At 40.7% G+C, this 15,474-nt stretch overlaps 1 protein-coding gene across 3 annotated transcripts; it reads right to left on the reverse strand.

Annotated features, from left to right (window-relative positions):
- Positions 1 to 1,810: 1,810 nt before the first annotated feature.
- Positions 1,811 to 13,369, reverse strand: exoc3 (exocyst complex component 3). 3 transcript variants are annotated; one of them, XM_083781642.1, is made up of 16 exons: positions 13,245 to 13,369; positions 11,292 to 11,471; positions 10,493 to 10,712; positions 9,990 to 10,162; positions 8,811 to 9,023; positions 8,326 to 8,504; positions 7,880 to 7,996; positions 6,845 to 6,962; positions 6,317 to 6,442; positions 6,086 to 6,186; positions 5,401 to 5,511; positions 4,690 to 4,834; positions 4,196 to 4,318; positions 3,653 to 3,814; positions 3,392 to 3,513; positions 1,811 to 2,740 (listed from the first exon to the last, which is right to left on the reverse strand). In XM_083781642.1, the coding sequence occupies exons 2-16, from the start codon at positions 11,433 to 11,435 to the stop codon at positions 2,548 to 2,550; spliced, it is 2,247 nt and encodes a 748-aa protein (XP_083637768.1). In that variant the 5' UTR covers positions 11,436 to 11,471; positions 13,245 to 13,369; the 3' UTR covers positions 1,811 to 2,547. The 3 variants fall into 3 exon arrangements, with proteins under 3 accessions (XP_083637768.1, XP_083637770.1, XP_083637769.1); XM_083781644.1 differs by having other exon boundaries at positions 11,292 to 11,451; positions 13,245 to 13,346; XM_083781643.1 differs by having other exon boundaries at positions 11,292 to 11,499; positions 13,245 to 13,321.
- Between the last annotated feature and the right edge of the window lie 2,105 nt (positions 13,370 to 15,474).

Below are 15,474 nucleotides of genomic sequence, written 5' to 3' on the forward strand. Positions count from 1 at the left end.
AAAAATTGCAGAGTGTGGTTGCCGCAGTGGCTTACATATGCCCCTCCCACTAGTATTGCCAGCCAATTACAATTTCAAGTCACGCCTTAGATCATGCGTAAGTAATTCGGAGGGGATTTAACCCCCGAAATTCATGTTTTTGCGACAAACGGTTACATTTCTCGCATTTGCGGCGCCCCCTATGGATGAAAATGGAATTGCTTTTAGAACTTGGTTGATTGAACCACCCCGGACATGTGATTGAAATGTGGGATGGATTGGACATTCCGTTCGTGATTTATGGCATTTTTTGTGATATAGGCCCCTCCTACTAACTTCGGAAGACGATTACGGCCGAACGATACGCACTTTAAAAATTCTGCAGTTCAGTTTTAATTGGATGGGTCCAGAGATCACGTGTGCCGATTTCTGTGAGATTTGGACAAAATCTGTAGGAGGAAAAGCAAAAAGTGTGTTTTGGACAAAATTCAAAATGGCGGAAAATCTATCATGGCGGAAATGGGCGTGGCCTATATGGGGAGATGCGTCATGACCCAAGGAATCCAGGGAAAAAATAATTTTGATTTTACGACCTACGGTTCAAGAGTTATAAGCCAAAAGGTAAAGTGGGCTGTTATAGCGCCACCATGAGGCCGACCGATAACATTTTAGGGTTAAATAATTTTAGGGATAATGTTGAATTATCCCTAAAAGTTTTGTAACTATAGTGATTACAGTCTCCGAGGAACGAATACTTGAATGTGAATTTTTGCCTTTTCCCATTCATGTCAATGGGGAAATTTAATTCACTAATAAATTCATATCAATTAAACTATACAACATTTCTCTTAACAAAATACAAGCACACGATTCCCGATTTTTTCGGTCAATTTGACATATGGCTCAAGTGCGTACAGCGTACAGTGTGGGAGGTATAAAGCGTCAAAATAAAGACTACTCCAGTGAAATAATAAAGTGTCACAGTTACAAGAGTCTGGTTGCCCATTCGGGCAACCACACTAACTAAGAAAGTAACCTATCACTGCACTAGGGTTCAAGTGGGAGTCATTAGGTCAAAACCTAGTATGAAACAAAGAGAACCGTTTCCTCCAATCATAGCGATCAGTGGTGGCAGTAAGCCAATGGGAGAAGGACCTGTATAATTATGAATAGTCACGCAATTCTGCTGTGGGATTACTGGCACTTTAAGACCACCCCTCCCAGTCCCAGCTGTCACTCTGCATCAGTGGCTTCCACAGTGTTTGTGTCTGTTTAACTTTACATCTATATGATCATCCTGAGTATGATCGTCTGGATGGACTGTGTGTGTGTGTACAGTACATATATAATGGATTGTGTTAGTACATAGTACAGTATTTGCGTGATGCCGTCTTCACTCACATCCTGAGTCACACAGCCTAATCAAACATTTAGAGGGAAGCCAACAGGGTGAAAGTGAAATGCAACCGCAGACACACTTATAGGGATGGTGGGATGCTTTGTGGTTTTCAGCTCTTTGTCTAGGTACAGTAAATGCATGATGGGAAACACGTTTTTCATGCTGAAAAAGATTAATGCCCCTCATTTTATCCCCAATAACACTACCCCCCCCCTTTCATGAATCTTAACAGGCCTATTTAATTTATTTATTTTAATAGCCAAAAGAGCTTTTATAATAGTCACTCATTGAGTGAAACTTTGTTAATTTTAGTCCAAAGTCCAAATACTTAGATTTTGTTAAGGTGTAAGGTTTTAATACAGTAAAGCTTCCTAACAACAGTGGTTAACTTAGTTTAGTAATATGTAACTTCACAATAACAGAAGCACTAAATAATATGTGGTTTATTTATTGTTTTGCAAGGTGCAAGATTATTTACACGGCATCATCTGCCAACCAGCAATCACATGGCAAGATAGAAATAGGACAGAAGGAAAAAAAAATCCAACGATGATCCCCAAATGATCAACATTAACAATGAAAATATCTTTCCCTAATAACTAAAAGTTACAATACAAGGCATTAGGAGCATGTGTGTGTGCGTGACAGATCTATCTACTAACAAACAGTTCCATGTAGCCAAATGGATTCTAAATCAGATTCAGGATAGCACATGTGGTCGTGCTAACATTTTCACTCGTGAAGGGAACAAACATTACGTGACAGTTATGAAGTTTAAATCCACCAGGCCACTCAATTCATTTTTCAGAAATATGACTGGAAAATTCTCTCTCTCTCATATTTTCCAACTCATATTCTAATTAAAATGACTTTGCCTACTTTAGAAAACGGACAGACCAGATTAAGGCTAAAAGGCTTGGAGAGTACCTAGCATTCCACTTGAGCTACTCATCATCCAAACATTCAGGGGACTCACTCAGTGCATCAGTCATGTTATTATTCTGTCCAAGACATTTGTTCAGAACTTTTATTTAGTTATGATCAATCCTTCACACAGCTCCCATGGTGTCCTGTGTATTTGGTGTTCCTTACGGTAAAGGTCTTCCCTTAATTCAACTGGGGGACGATGGGGAAACCAATCTATAATCCCAGGTTATGCCTGGTGACGTCTACTTGAGCAGCTTTGCCGTCGCGCTCGCCATGGAGCTAATATTCATGGGCGCCACGGTGATGTCTTTGAAGATGGGCTGCATGGCACTGGTATAAGCTGGTTTATTCTGACTCAATGTCTCTATGATCATCTGACGCATGTCCCGACTAGCGTCACCACGCACTGCCAACAGAGCCACAATGTGTTCTTCCCTGTGGACACAAGAAGAGTTGGGAAGAGCCTTATTGTTATGTGTTACGGACCATGGATGAAACGTTGCATGCTTCTTGCTAATGCAGCCATATTTACATTGAATCTTCAACTTGCTTTTGTATAACGTGTTCATAAATATGTGCTAACGCAGCCATATTTACATTGAATCTTCAACTTGCTTTTGTATAACGTGTTCATAAATATGTGCAATTCAAGTAAAGTAAAGATGTTGCGCTTTATATTCCCTTCAAAGATAAAGCATCATATTTTGAGTCAAAAACGCCTCAAAGCAGTGTGAAAAACAAAAAGCCTGGCATGGCCAGACTAATATCACTGGGTAGATATTAGTCTGGAACCTGCATTTCCAAAAAGAAAAAAAATGCCTCTGGTGATGAATGAAAATCTAATCACAACTGAGCGGTGCGAGGCCAAATCTTGTATGGCAACAACACCTTGTGGGTGAAAGTATCTGCATGAAATATTAATATAATATTAATATTAATATAATTTGCCGTTTAAAGTGGGAAAGACTGTCTGTTTGATGCCCTGCCATGACACGTGTCATTTAATATGGTGTTATAGATGCTGCTTGAACATTGAATATTTTGTTTATGATATTTTCAAAGCAGCTTCATTATGTGCGCGTGTACCTGATATCGGGATATTTGGACACCAACGTGGAGACCTCTAGATACAACAGAGTTGGGTCAGTCAGCTTGAAGACTTCGGCTATGGCAGCTATGGCGTCACAAAGACGATCTGTGTCTTCTCCCTGAACCCCAAGTAACACAACAAGTACACATTGTTCATATGCTGGATTCATCTTGTATACTATTACTTGCTCTAAAAATACACACACACACACACACACACACACCCACACACAATGTGCAGCCTAGATGTATACTTACGGCGGTGAGTTTCCTGAAAAGGAACTTGAACTGTTCCGCCTCTTTGATCATCCTCTCGGCTCCCTCCCTCCTCTCGTCTGCGTTCTTAAACATGATCCTCTTCGCCATCACAGCCTTGATGTATTCCACCACCACCCTGCGATGGGCTTCACTCGTCATCTCCTACGAATAAAATCAAAATCAAAATCAATGAAACCACTTTACCATAATTTATACTTCCATCTATTTGAATCGGCTAGTACACCCAGCTCTTTTAGATTTTTATTTTGAGAAACACAAATTATTGGGGGCCCTGGTACAGATGAGGGTCTGCTGTACATGAAAATGTTTGAGAATGACTGCATTAAGCCCTCTAGCGTGAAGCCTTTAACTACCGAGTGCAGTGTTTTTGAGTTCCATTGAGGCACAAATTAAATCTCCTGTGTAAAACAGATTGAGAACCCCTACAGTAAAAACAAACAATGCACTTAGATCGTATTTGTGTACTGTATCAATCACCTTCAGAGTTCTTTATTTTTACTGTGAATGGACGATGCTCCTTACCAGGTTGTAGGGTTTCTTAATTTTGTTGAAGTCATTGAAGTAGTCCTCTACTGTCACACAGATGGTGTCCACAGCATGGGAGCCCATCAGCCACTTTCTGGTCAGCAGGTCATTTAGGTGGTGCTGGGGGAGGGGCCGGGCAACATTCGAAGAAAATATATTTTATTCAGTGTCTGACAACATTTCTTTTGTACTAGTACTGTACTTAACCAGTACATCTTTGTTGTAGAATGGTGTCATATAAAAGCGGTAAGAATGTGTTGCTTGTATTAACACAGTACTAGGAAGGAACTGACGCTTATACTATGGGCCGCACTTGGAGCAAGACACGGGAGAGTCAGCAAAATACCTAAAATGTTTAATGTAAAATGAGTAATGGGGTGCTGGCGTCTCGCTCAGTGCATGTGTACTAGAGTACAAAAAGAGTCGGTCTGTGGACATAGCCGATAAAGGCGATGCAGAAATACATTTTGTCTAAACAAAGCCGGTCTTACGTCTAGGTCTAGGAAGACTTCATCCAATAGGAACTGGCATCCCTCCTTGGCAACCTCGTTGAGCGTCTTCTCAATGGCTGCGTCAACGTCGCTGAGCTCTGATGAAGTACGGGAGTACTTCCTCTTCAGGCTGTTGATGGACTCTCTGAAGAAGACACATGCTATGTTCAGACTTGCAGCCAAAAATCAGATTGTTTTTTTTATCAAGTCTAACGGCAGAAAGTCCACATGAAAACTGATCTGTGCAAGTCTGATTTGAACCACATTTCTAGGTGGTTTGACACACAGCAGTGCAATGTTTGTGTTTACACAAACACTCAAAGCTGGGCATAGGAGGGGCTAGCGCCCCTCAAAAAGGTGGGCCAATGAAAAGAGACAACCAACTAGTGTGATGAAAGTCCTCAATATATGAATCCCAGTCTTGTTCAATATTTACTATCTTATCAGTAGCCAATAGAAATGTACAATAGAGAGTGAATTACACTCTCTATTGTCATGTTGATTCTTTCCATCTGGCTTTTGAAAGTCTACAATTTTCATTACTGGAAGTTCCCCACAAATAACTATTATCTGTGCACAAACTTGTGCTGAGCGCAGTCAAAAACAAACATGCTGTTCATGCTGCCATATTGATCACACTAACATGCATAATGAGTAAAGTATTCTAAAATACTGGTATAGCAAACAATTTTCAATGTCCAAGTTCCTTACTTGAACGTTTGACAGTTGTTGATTATGGCGATCATGTACTGAACATAACACTGAGGCTGTTGTCTGTCTCTCAGGTGGTCCTCTTTGTAGACAATGGCTTCTTCCCTGTACCTGCCGAGGGAGAAAACTCAACAATTATATTATTAATTTAAGCCCCTAAACCCTATGACCCTGACCGGGGTCCCCAGGGGTCCATCCTTGGCCCACTCCCTTTTTTCCTTGAACACCGAATCTCTTCTACAAGTTTAACGCATTTTAAGCAAAATTATTATTCTGCACTATCATTTTACGCTCGTATTTTTCTGTTTTATTTTTACTTCTTTATTTTTGTCCTGAATACGCGGATGCATCTTTTTTTCCCCTCGTTCATTTTTACTATATTCAAATGTCCTATAATGCGTTTCCCTTCTTTGCTTAATTGTTTATGCAAAGCAAATTGAATTGCCTTGTTGAAATTGCCTTGCCTCCCCTTTCCTATGTTCCATATTGTGAAATTGAAATGTATTTTAGTTTTGAGTGCAGGGTAAATAAATTGAACGATTGCAATAGCAATAGAATGGCCAGTTAACATGATTTTCATCATCAATTAACGGGATTAATTGATGATGAAAATAATTAACACAATACACACACACAGTTTTGAAAGAAGTGATATGAAAAGTAAAAAGATTCATGAAAAATGTACCTGACGAGGAAACTGCTCATCTGTTTGAGACAGAGCTTCAGAACCTGCTCTTTAAAATTCTCATCTATTTGAGCTGCCACCTGCAGATTCTGTTCAAACATCTGAGGGAAGAGGGAGAGGGAGGAAGTGCAATACATACAAACATCATAATACACAAAATACCACAAAGGTAAAAAAAATTAAAAAGTAAAACCGCATTAGTAGCGTATTAGTACACTATGTATGCGTTACCTGGAAGACTATAGCAGGCAGAGTGGTCTGGTAGTATCCGTCTTGGTCAGCCTCAGGCTCCGTTTCTTTCTGCCAGTCCTTCTTGTCCGTCTCCAGGGCCTTCCGCAGCCAGCCTGTTATATTAGACTGCACCCATGGACACACTTAAGACACACTGAAGGCTGTGTATCGTACGCACAATTAATATGAACTAGGTCCAAATTGAGAATATTTTGAAACCGATATTTATGAACCAATAGCCAACTTAATCTGGCTCGTGTAGGTTAATTGCTTAATTGAGAATCAGGTTTCTTGGGGGGCGGTACTTATTTTTAAAACATTTCTTATACTGTATATCAATGAATCGACACAAGATTTGTTTTTAAATAAACTAAATCGGTTATTCTGTTATACAACACATGAGTTTTGAGCTTGTAGATCTGCTATTTTATATAAATAGTTTTACATTTTTGAAGTCATATCACTCTCAGCCCATGTCTCTTCATTGGCGTGTGTGTGTGTGTGTGTGTGTGTGCGCATCCTACTCACGGTAAACGTCTGAACATATTTACTGAGGAGCTGATCCACAACTTCCTGCGGCAACAGGGGCTCCAGCAGGTTGACGTCACACTCTGCATGCAGCTCTGGGTGGCCCATCATCTCCTCACTGACGCACAGTCACAGATATTTGTATTACAGTACCTATTCCCCAACCCTTAACTCATAAATAATTTATAAAATGCAAAATTTGTATAGTAGTAATGACCATTCAAAGAAAGTATGGGGGAAAATATACATTTAGTCCATATCAGCAAATAATTTTATGAATACATAGCAGGTGGATACATTTTACTAGCATCCCCGTTTTAATTCCATACAATCTTCTTATTTCCGTTTTATCAATTTCAACAGTCATGTACAGTATGCAATTCCCATGATGGTACCACATACAGCCAGAATCTGTATGTGTACGTGTCTGTGTGTGTGTGTGTCTCTTTGTGTTTTAAAAGCCCATAGGGAGCTGTGCATTAATCTTCTCAATCCCTGCAACTGCACGCGATGTGTGAACACACATACTCACAAAAACACACGCATGCCCCCAGCAAGAAAGGTTAGGAGTAGCATGCGATTTAAACAGTGTGACTAATCCAATGACAGCACATCACTATTACAGTACACATTGCGTGCTGAAACTGTGTGTGTGACTGTGACTGTGTGTGTGTGTGTGTGTGTGTGTGTGTGTGTGTGTGTGTGTGTGTGTGTGTGAGAGAGAGAGAGCAGGGTTAAGCTTTTAATATTGATTTAATTGATTTACGAGGCATGCCCATATAAGAAGAGACAGTAGAGACTTCCTTCCTTTTGTCTCATGCATGGAACTGGTGTGGTGAAGGCTTAGGGAGAAAATGATAGCTGCAGGAAATATAGATAAGAGTAGTACATGCACAGTGCACACCCCTGTTCGTGTACATGCCATGCACGCACACACACACTCCATGCTGTGACCAAAGCAGCCAGCATTTAGCTTCTCCCTTTTCATACAATGTATGTAGGACTTATTTGTGGCACTGCAGTTTAGACTTGTACCTCTTATATGTGTTAAGGACCCAGGTGAGCATGGAAACGATTTCATTGGCCTCCAAGTCTTCAGATGCCAGTTCTTGGACACGAATTGACACAGCTTCATGGTATAGACAGAAAAACCTGGAAAAAATGCACACACACACAATCTCGATTATAAAAATGTATTAACATTTAACAATTATGATAATCATCCCCTTCGTTATTTGTTTCACAGTTATTTTTAGAGACTTTACAAAGTTTGTTTTTACAACCAAATGTGTGCAAATATATATTACTACAATACATTATGTAATGATAGAATCACTATAACTACTAACTAGAGAAAGAAAGAAAGAAATATATTATTATATAAGACAGATAGATCAAGAGATTCATAGATAAGACAGACAGAAATCGTATTATGCGTGTTATGACATGACATCAAAGCAGATTCCATGGTGTTACTGTACCTTTGGAAGGTGTTGTAGTGTGGGGGAAAGCACTGCACCATGAGGTTCTTGACAACGACGAGGTCGTCCAGAACATACTTCCGGGTTATCTCCAAGAGCCGAACGAGCCACATCTTATCAGACTCCCGTGTCACAGACTGGGTCCCCTCGATGCGGGTGCTAACAGTGCCCTCCAACACCTAAAAAGAGTGTGATTGGGTGGGTGTGTGTGTGTGTGTGTGGCATTATTATTTAGTATTTATATTCAGCTCTGTATTTTAAACAATGGGTTAGTTGCTGCTCTTGGTAATTCTATGGTTTGTAGTCCTAAAATCCGTAGCAGCCATTGCAAAAATCAGTTTGCAATGGCTTATTTGTATTTATCATATGACTATTCATTACAGTTCCCATGTTATCACTTTGGTTAGAAAAACATTATACAGCATATCTGGAATAAGACCATAACTGTCATATACGACGTCATCCCTCCATCCTCATCCTATTACCTCAAACATCTTCTCCTTCCATTGTTTAGGTCGTCCCGGTGGGATGAAGCCCGTCTGCTTCTTGCGGTCCAGCATGCGTCGGTCGATCTTCTCCTCGCGCTCGATGATCCGCACCACAGAGACCAGCATGGTGGGGTCACGGCGAACCGTTACCATGGCACGCTGGAGCACCATCCACAACTGCTTAGCTAGTTCATCAGACAATGACTGCACCTAGGAGAAAATGCATTAAATTATGAAAATTCATCAGCACACCTTGCTCTATTCAGTTAAGACTACAGTTGATTACAGTACGTGAATATTACATTTGTTCAAATATATATATATATATATATATATATATATATATATATATATATATATATATATATGAGCTTGTAGATCTATATATATATATAATGCCAGTAGACAGGGTAGGTATGGAGTGACAGGTATGGAGTGACATTTTGCTTTTTTTTTTCTTCGTTTGTCGCATTCCTAAGGCAATAATTTGATAACCAGGCAGCAGTGAATCCTCAAAGGAGACTCTTTGAGTCTCTTACCGGATACACTGCTTCATATTAACACTTTGTGCCCTACCACTTTAAAGATTTTTTTTTTTTGCCTTCTTTTTATTGATAAAGAAGGCTGAAAGTAGGCTGACAACAGCAAATGGGGAGAGAGATGGGGGGTGACACGCAGTAAAGGCCGTCGGGATCGGGAGTCGAACCGCGGCACACTGCCAGACTGGATTACCAGCCAAGGTGCCCATACAGCTACAACAGCCACCCGGGCCATGCCCTACCACTTTAACCCACAACGTGGCGCCAGTGCCAAAGAAATCCACGCTATGAGCTTACAAAACACACTTCCCTGCCCCAGATATGATAGCCGTCCATATTGGAGCTAAATTCTCAGCCAAATTCTCAGATCCGTGTGGAGGCTGTAAAAAAATGAGAAAAAAATAATAACGGATTAAATTAGATTAAAGAAAGACGTAATATTACGTTCTGGCACAGGCGGGAGGAGGAGAAATTAACGTAATACTGCGTTCCTGGTCTTAATTGAGTTAAACTGCATCATCAAATTATTGGCTTAGGAATGCGACAAAAACTAATAAATCACCATGAATTCAAGGTTCCATGGTGTGGATAATCGATAGAAAATAAGTCATTTATTGTCCATCCTAGGTGAACTTACATCTTCAAAGTAGTTGCGGATGAGGTTCATGTCGCTGGTGTTCTTGCTGTCCATACGGTACTGCTCATACATCAGGTCATCACGGGAACACTCCAGGTCCATCAGTTTACGGTGGGCCTGCAGCAGCTCACCCTCCTCTATCAGCTGTTTGGTGTCCTCCACTATCTCTGGTACTGGAGAGACACATTTTGAGAATGTGAGCGCATCAATAATAAGATAGAACAATACGCCTGCACGCTGTATACTGCTAGAGGACAAATTAGTGAGAATGTGATGGTAACAGAGAGATTGAGTATTTGTGTGTGAAGGGGGATAGAAATAGCCAGGGGCAGAGAGAAATGCAGATAGCAAGTGGAAACTTAAGCAAAAATATTCAATAGAGAGAGATTCAAGAGAAATATATTGTCACAATGTAAGATGTATGCACAAACAGAAGGCAGTAGGTCACAGGCGCAGCAACCTCATTTTAGACATACAGTATACACTCTTTAAATGTCATATACCTGAGAAGATGTTTTTAAGGTTCTCAACAGCAGACGCTAGCTGACTGTGTTGGACCACCGCGTCCTTCACGTCTTTCAAGTTTTCTATGGTGTTGATGCTCTGCCTCCAGTCACTGTTGACGGCCGCCAGGGAAATCTGGATGTCTTTAACATCCACCAGGGCGTTGTGCAGCTGTGTGAGTCCAGTGCGAACTCCATCTAGCTGGGACTGGATAGCTGCCTACACGGTATTGGCAACCAAGAAAAGATGACTGGGTTACTGGCTGTACCAAATGAGAACTGTTGAACTTCATTGACTAAAACAAAGACTAGAACTGTAGTTATGGTCTATGGGGATATAACACAGTTCACACTTTCCAGAGCATTTAATTAAAAACTAAGTAAACACTGCAGCCTGCCAGCCTAATTGTTCATAAGAAGGTCAATTTCATTTCAGAATCAGGATGAATACTAGTATAAAGAACTAACCAAGGGCAGTAAAACAAACACACTGTAGAAGCATTAATATTCCAAAACGAGGTGCTTGCTGAAGTCAGAAATGACCACAGAACATCAGCGTTATGATCAAACCATGGAGAGCGCCTTAGATTTAGAGTTATGAGCAACTTTTGCCAGCCTGTAAACAAGGAAGTGAACGGCAGTGCGCATGCACGAAAACGGTCTAGGATCGCTGAAGAAGGAAAGGCAATTTTTTTTTATATGGTTTGATACCAATAAAAAGGAAGACGTGTATCCACATCATTAAAATAATGTGTTAAATATTATACCGACAACATATTACAAACGAGGGATACGTCACCTTGAGCCTTGCTTCCACTGATGCCTTCTTGCGGGCCTCTCTCCGTCTGTACTGCTCCACCTTGTCCAGCTGGTCTGATCGCTGGAGCATCCCTGCCACACGCTGCACTGCCGTAGCAACCGCCTCCCGGTTCGTCTCCTCCATGGCAGTCTGTGACACTCTACAGCAGTCAGACAATGACTGTTGGGCAAGTCAATAACACACAAACCTCCAGTTACAGAGGCAAACCACATGGTCATTTTCCCCAGCAAATAAATTATGTTTTTATTTGCAAATAGTTGTGCTTTAGAAATCTAGCTATGAGGGCAAAGAGCTTGATACCTCTTTTGATGTGTGTGTGTGTGTGTGTGTGTGTGTGTGTGTGTGTGTGTGTGTGTGGAGGGGGAAGGGGTATTTTCTGTCTTTATTCAATAGCACAGTGAAGGGAGACAGGATACTGGGAAAGAGTCAGTAACTCAGGATTCAAACGCAGAACACACTGTCGGTGGTATCCGCATATGCAGCACATAATACTTTTGCCCTCTCTAGAAGCATTGGCTACAGTCATGCATCTGTTATTTTGCTCAAGGTTTATGGTGTAAGCAACCCAACATTACTTTGCAAATTTCAGATTTAATGTAAGTAATAATAATAATTTCACATTTCCAATGAAACATTGAATGGAATTTATCTTGGAGTGTGCAGCCACACATGCATTAAAAAAAGACAAAGCAACACACTTATGGAATGAATCCTCACTTAGGGAATGCATCTTCATCGCCATCTGTAACAATGTGGTCTCTTAACACTTAAAAAGGGCCATAGGTGTAGCTGTCCCAGTTATGGGTATGCTGTAATATTTTATTTAGCTTATTTTTCTGAAAATGCATATGGTATTTTTGTTTTGGGCAACAAACTGTATATTTTGGTATTTGTGTGGTAAATGCATGGTGAGATAGTGCCATCTACTGTGCTCTGTATTTGTGGTCTGTTTCATGGGCAGGTTGAATTAGGCTCACCTAAGCAGCTAATCACCTCATTTCAATCACCTGTTGGGTTTGGGCATGTTTTGGGCAGAACAACAACAAACAGCAGAGGTGAAGAGAGGAGCTCTTTCATGTCAGAGAGTCTCCACAAAAGATAAGAAAGAAAATAATATAAAAAAGAACAAGAACTTAACTGAACTCCTAAAAGTTCTGCCCTCCCTCTAAAAGTATGTGCAGAAGGCGCATAGTACGGTATGTTCCCAGTTGTTTTGTTTTGTGTCTGTAAAAGTTAATTGCCATTGTATCGTGTATTTGTTTGTGACATGTGGACATTTCATTGTGAGAATATGGACAATTCTTAGTCATTTAAAAGGACAGCATGACTGACTGACAAGGGCGTTCATAATTTCATGTGGTAATAATTCATTGTGGTTAAAAATTATGTGATTTCTTTGCAGTTTTTCACGTTGTCGCTTGGGATAAATAAAAACCCTCGTGATATCAGTTGGGACGTTGTCTTATTTCTGCACCAGATGAAGATGGTTTAGGAGCAGTTACAATAGGTCATATGGTAGGAGAATTACAGTAACCTATATAGCCTAAGATGAGTTGCTACGACAGTTTATATGGGTTTTTGTTAAACTGACATAACATTAATCAGCAACACAGCTAGCAAGTTAATGCTACATGCTAGCTAGTGGTCACCCCATCTTCATATTGTACATGTACGTATGACACGACAATATTATAGGACAGCACTGGTTACTGGAACAACAAATAGCAGCTGGGCAGACTGAGTCCTTCGTAAAAATCTGCTGTACAGTAACATAGTCATATCCTTCTGACTTTAAACGTTAGCGAGCTAAGCTAACAACAAGCTGGTAAAATGACACGTACGGAGACTTTAGAGTAGAGTAGACGCATGTACTGCCATCAGTGCCATGCATACTTTCGGTGGACGAACGAACCGAGAAAGTACTATTCTTACCTGGTATAACAATAAACGCCCAGAACGTGTAAATCGATAGTGTACGTGTTACTTATTTTCTTGTGTTCCGTTTGCTGACAGCTTCCACTGCACACAGTTCCTGGTGCGCGACCACAACGCCCCACCCACCAGCAGCTGACTACTGTAAGGACATCACGAGGCTAAATGTTGATAATGAAATAAATGTAATAAATAAGTAGGCAAATGAATAATTATATATTATTTATTATTTGAGTATGCAGAATAAATTGAGTACATAGGACTCCAAATGGAAACCTTAGCTGCCTTTCTTGAGTTCAATCTTTTTAACTGTAGGCCTACTCTTGTATTCATTAGGGCCCCAAATCAGTATTTAATCGTTTTTTGACTGGGGGGTCATATTTGGCAGTAACTGCATGTCTGTCATAATTTCACCCCCTCCCTATCTAAGTATTGGACAGTATTAAGATGTTGATATTACTTTTCGTATTCATCTTATAAGGCCCCAGCTGTCCTTTAAGTGTTTTTTGACTGCCAGTAACTGCCTGTCATAATTTCACCCCCCTCCCTAAATAAGTATTAAGATGTTGATATTAGTTTTGTATTCATCACATTCAGGTGTTTTTTGACTGGGGGGGTCATATTTTGACGGCAGTAACTGTTTTTCAGTTATTGTTTTTCACCCCCCCTCCCTAACGAAGTATTGGACAGTAGGCTATTAAGATATTACTTTTGTATTCATCCTAAGGCCCTCAAGGCCCCAAATCACACCTTAGAAAGCACGAGTGTCTTGACATATTTTGACAGCAACCGCCTGTCATAATTTCACCCCCCTCCGAGTCCTTACCCTCAACCCTCAAATGTTTTTCTCCTTTTCTCCCTCTGCCACCCAGGTTGAAGAGCACGTCACTGCCTGCCTGGCTGCTATCTTAAAGCGGTTATCTCTTCACCACCTCAAGGAGACTTCAATGCAGACCGTACTAACTCTTCTTCCCAGGTAAGTCCTGCCCGCATTGCCAAATGGGGGATCTCACCATTTCCATCCACAACTCCCTGGTGGCTTCTGTTCCAACTGGGTGCCTGGCCTGGGGGTTGTCCCTGACAGTCAGCTGTCCTTCAAGGCACACATATTGTGGCGGTCTGTCTGAGCAAACTGACTGTGAAAAGTGGACTGACTAAGTAATCAAATGGCAGGTGTGGGGTTGCCATGGCAATCAATTGGCTAAGGCAGGAGCTGGCCAGTATACAGGTGAGGGGACTTAAGCTCATTAGGCCCACTGGCAGAGCCTGACCTGAGCCTTTTGTGGCGGTTCTGGACAATCGTGTATCCCACCGACTCAAGGCCGGGCAATGCACTGTGGTGGTGTGGAACTAGTCAAATTTGTTCTCGAGTTACCTGGATTACAGACGTACGTACATACACAGTTACACACACATGTACAAAGACGTGGTGCATTTATTATAAAGGTGGTGCATTTATTGTAAGATCCAGCACATATTTGATTGGTTGCCTCTATGAAACTTTAGTAGTCATAATGTAGTCTCTCAAGACAGACTGTTGCCTCGAGGAACAACAGGGGTCGCTGTTTTCCCGAATATTTGACGATGGGATTCTCAGATTTGTCATAATGTGCATATTGTTTTCCAGGACTACTATATTAAGAAGAGTATCTCCTCTGACCCCTTACATGAATAATATCAACTGTTGCCCTCCATGAGGCGGTTTAGAGTCCCTAAATCTAAGAAAAACAGGCTAAAGAACACTTTTGTACACCAGTCTGTTCTGCTTTTAAACCAAAATCAGTAAACCAGAGGATATGTTCTTGTTCATGTCTGTTTCTGTGATATGTGTCCTGTAATGTATCTTTTTGTAATGTATTGTGTCTGTCTTGTCTGTAACTTCAACTGTGATGTCATGGACGCAAAACAAATTTCAGTGCAAGCTGACAGTAATGTCGTATCGTATCGTAATATTGAACAATACAAGTGTAATAGGCCTACTGTACCATTAAAAGCCTAAAACTGGAGTATGAATAGGCCTTTACAAATGGTAATTAATGAGTTATAATAACTAGCCTGCTACCTGGCTGCTAAGTGCATTCAGTGGCTGATTACCCAGATGTTCCACAAGGTCATTATGCTAGATATTTGTGGATCTTTATTGTACATTTTAGTTATTTCTGTATTTATTGTTTATTGGATTGCAGTATTTCTGTAGTGGTATTGCATGTTTACTTTGTAGTAGATTTGG

This window comes from Protomyctophum parallelum (genome assembly GCF_964188405.1).
Source record: "Protomyctophum parallelum genome assembly, chromosome: 14".
In the NCBI taxonomy this organism is placed as follows: Eukaryota; Metazoa; Chordata; class Actinopteri; order Myctophiformes; family Myctophidae; genus Protomyctophum; species Protomyctophum parallelum.

Coding starts and splice junctions, on each gene's coding strand:
- exoc3 (XM_083781642.1), bottom strand. CDS start 11,435: ATGGAGGAGACGAACCGGGAGGCGGTTGCTACGGCAGTGCAGCGTGTG. Junction 10,163..10,492: donor CCTTAAAAACATCTTCTCAG/GTATATGACATT, acceptor GTGTCTCTCCAG/TACCAGAGATAGTGGAGGAC. Junction 4,835..5,400: donor AACAACTGTCAAACGTTCAA/GTAAGGAACTTG, acceptor TGTCTTCTTCAG/AGAGTCCATCAACAGCCTGA.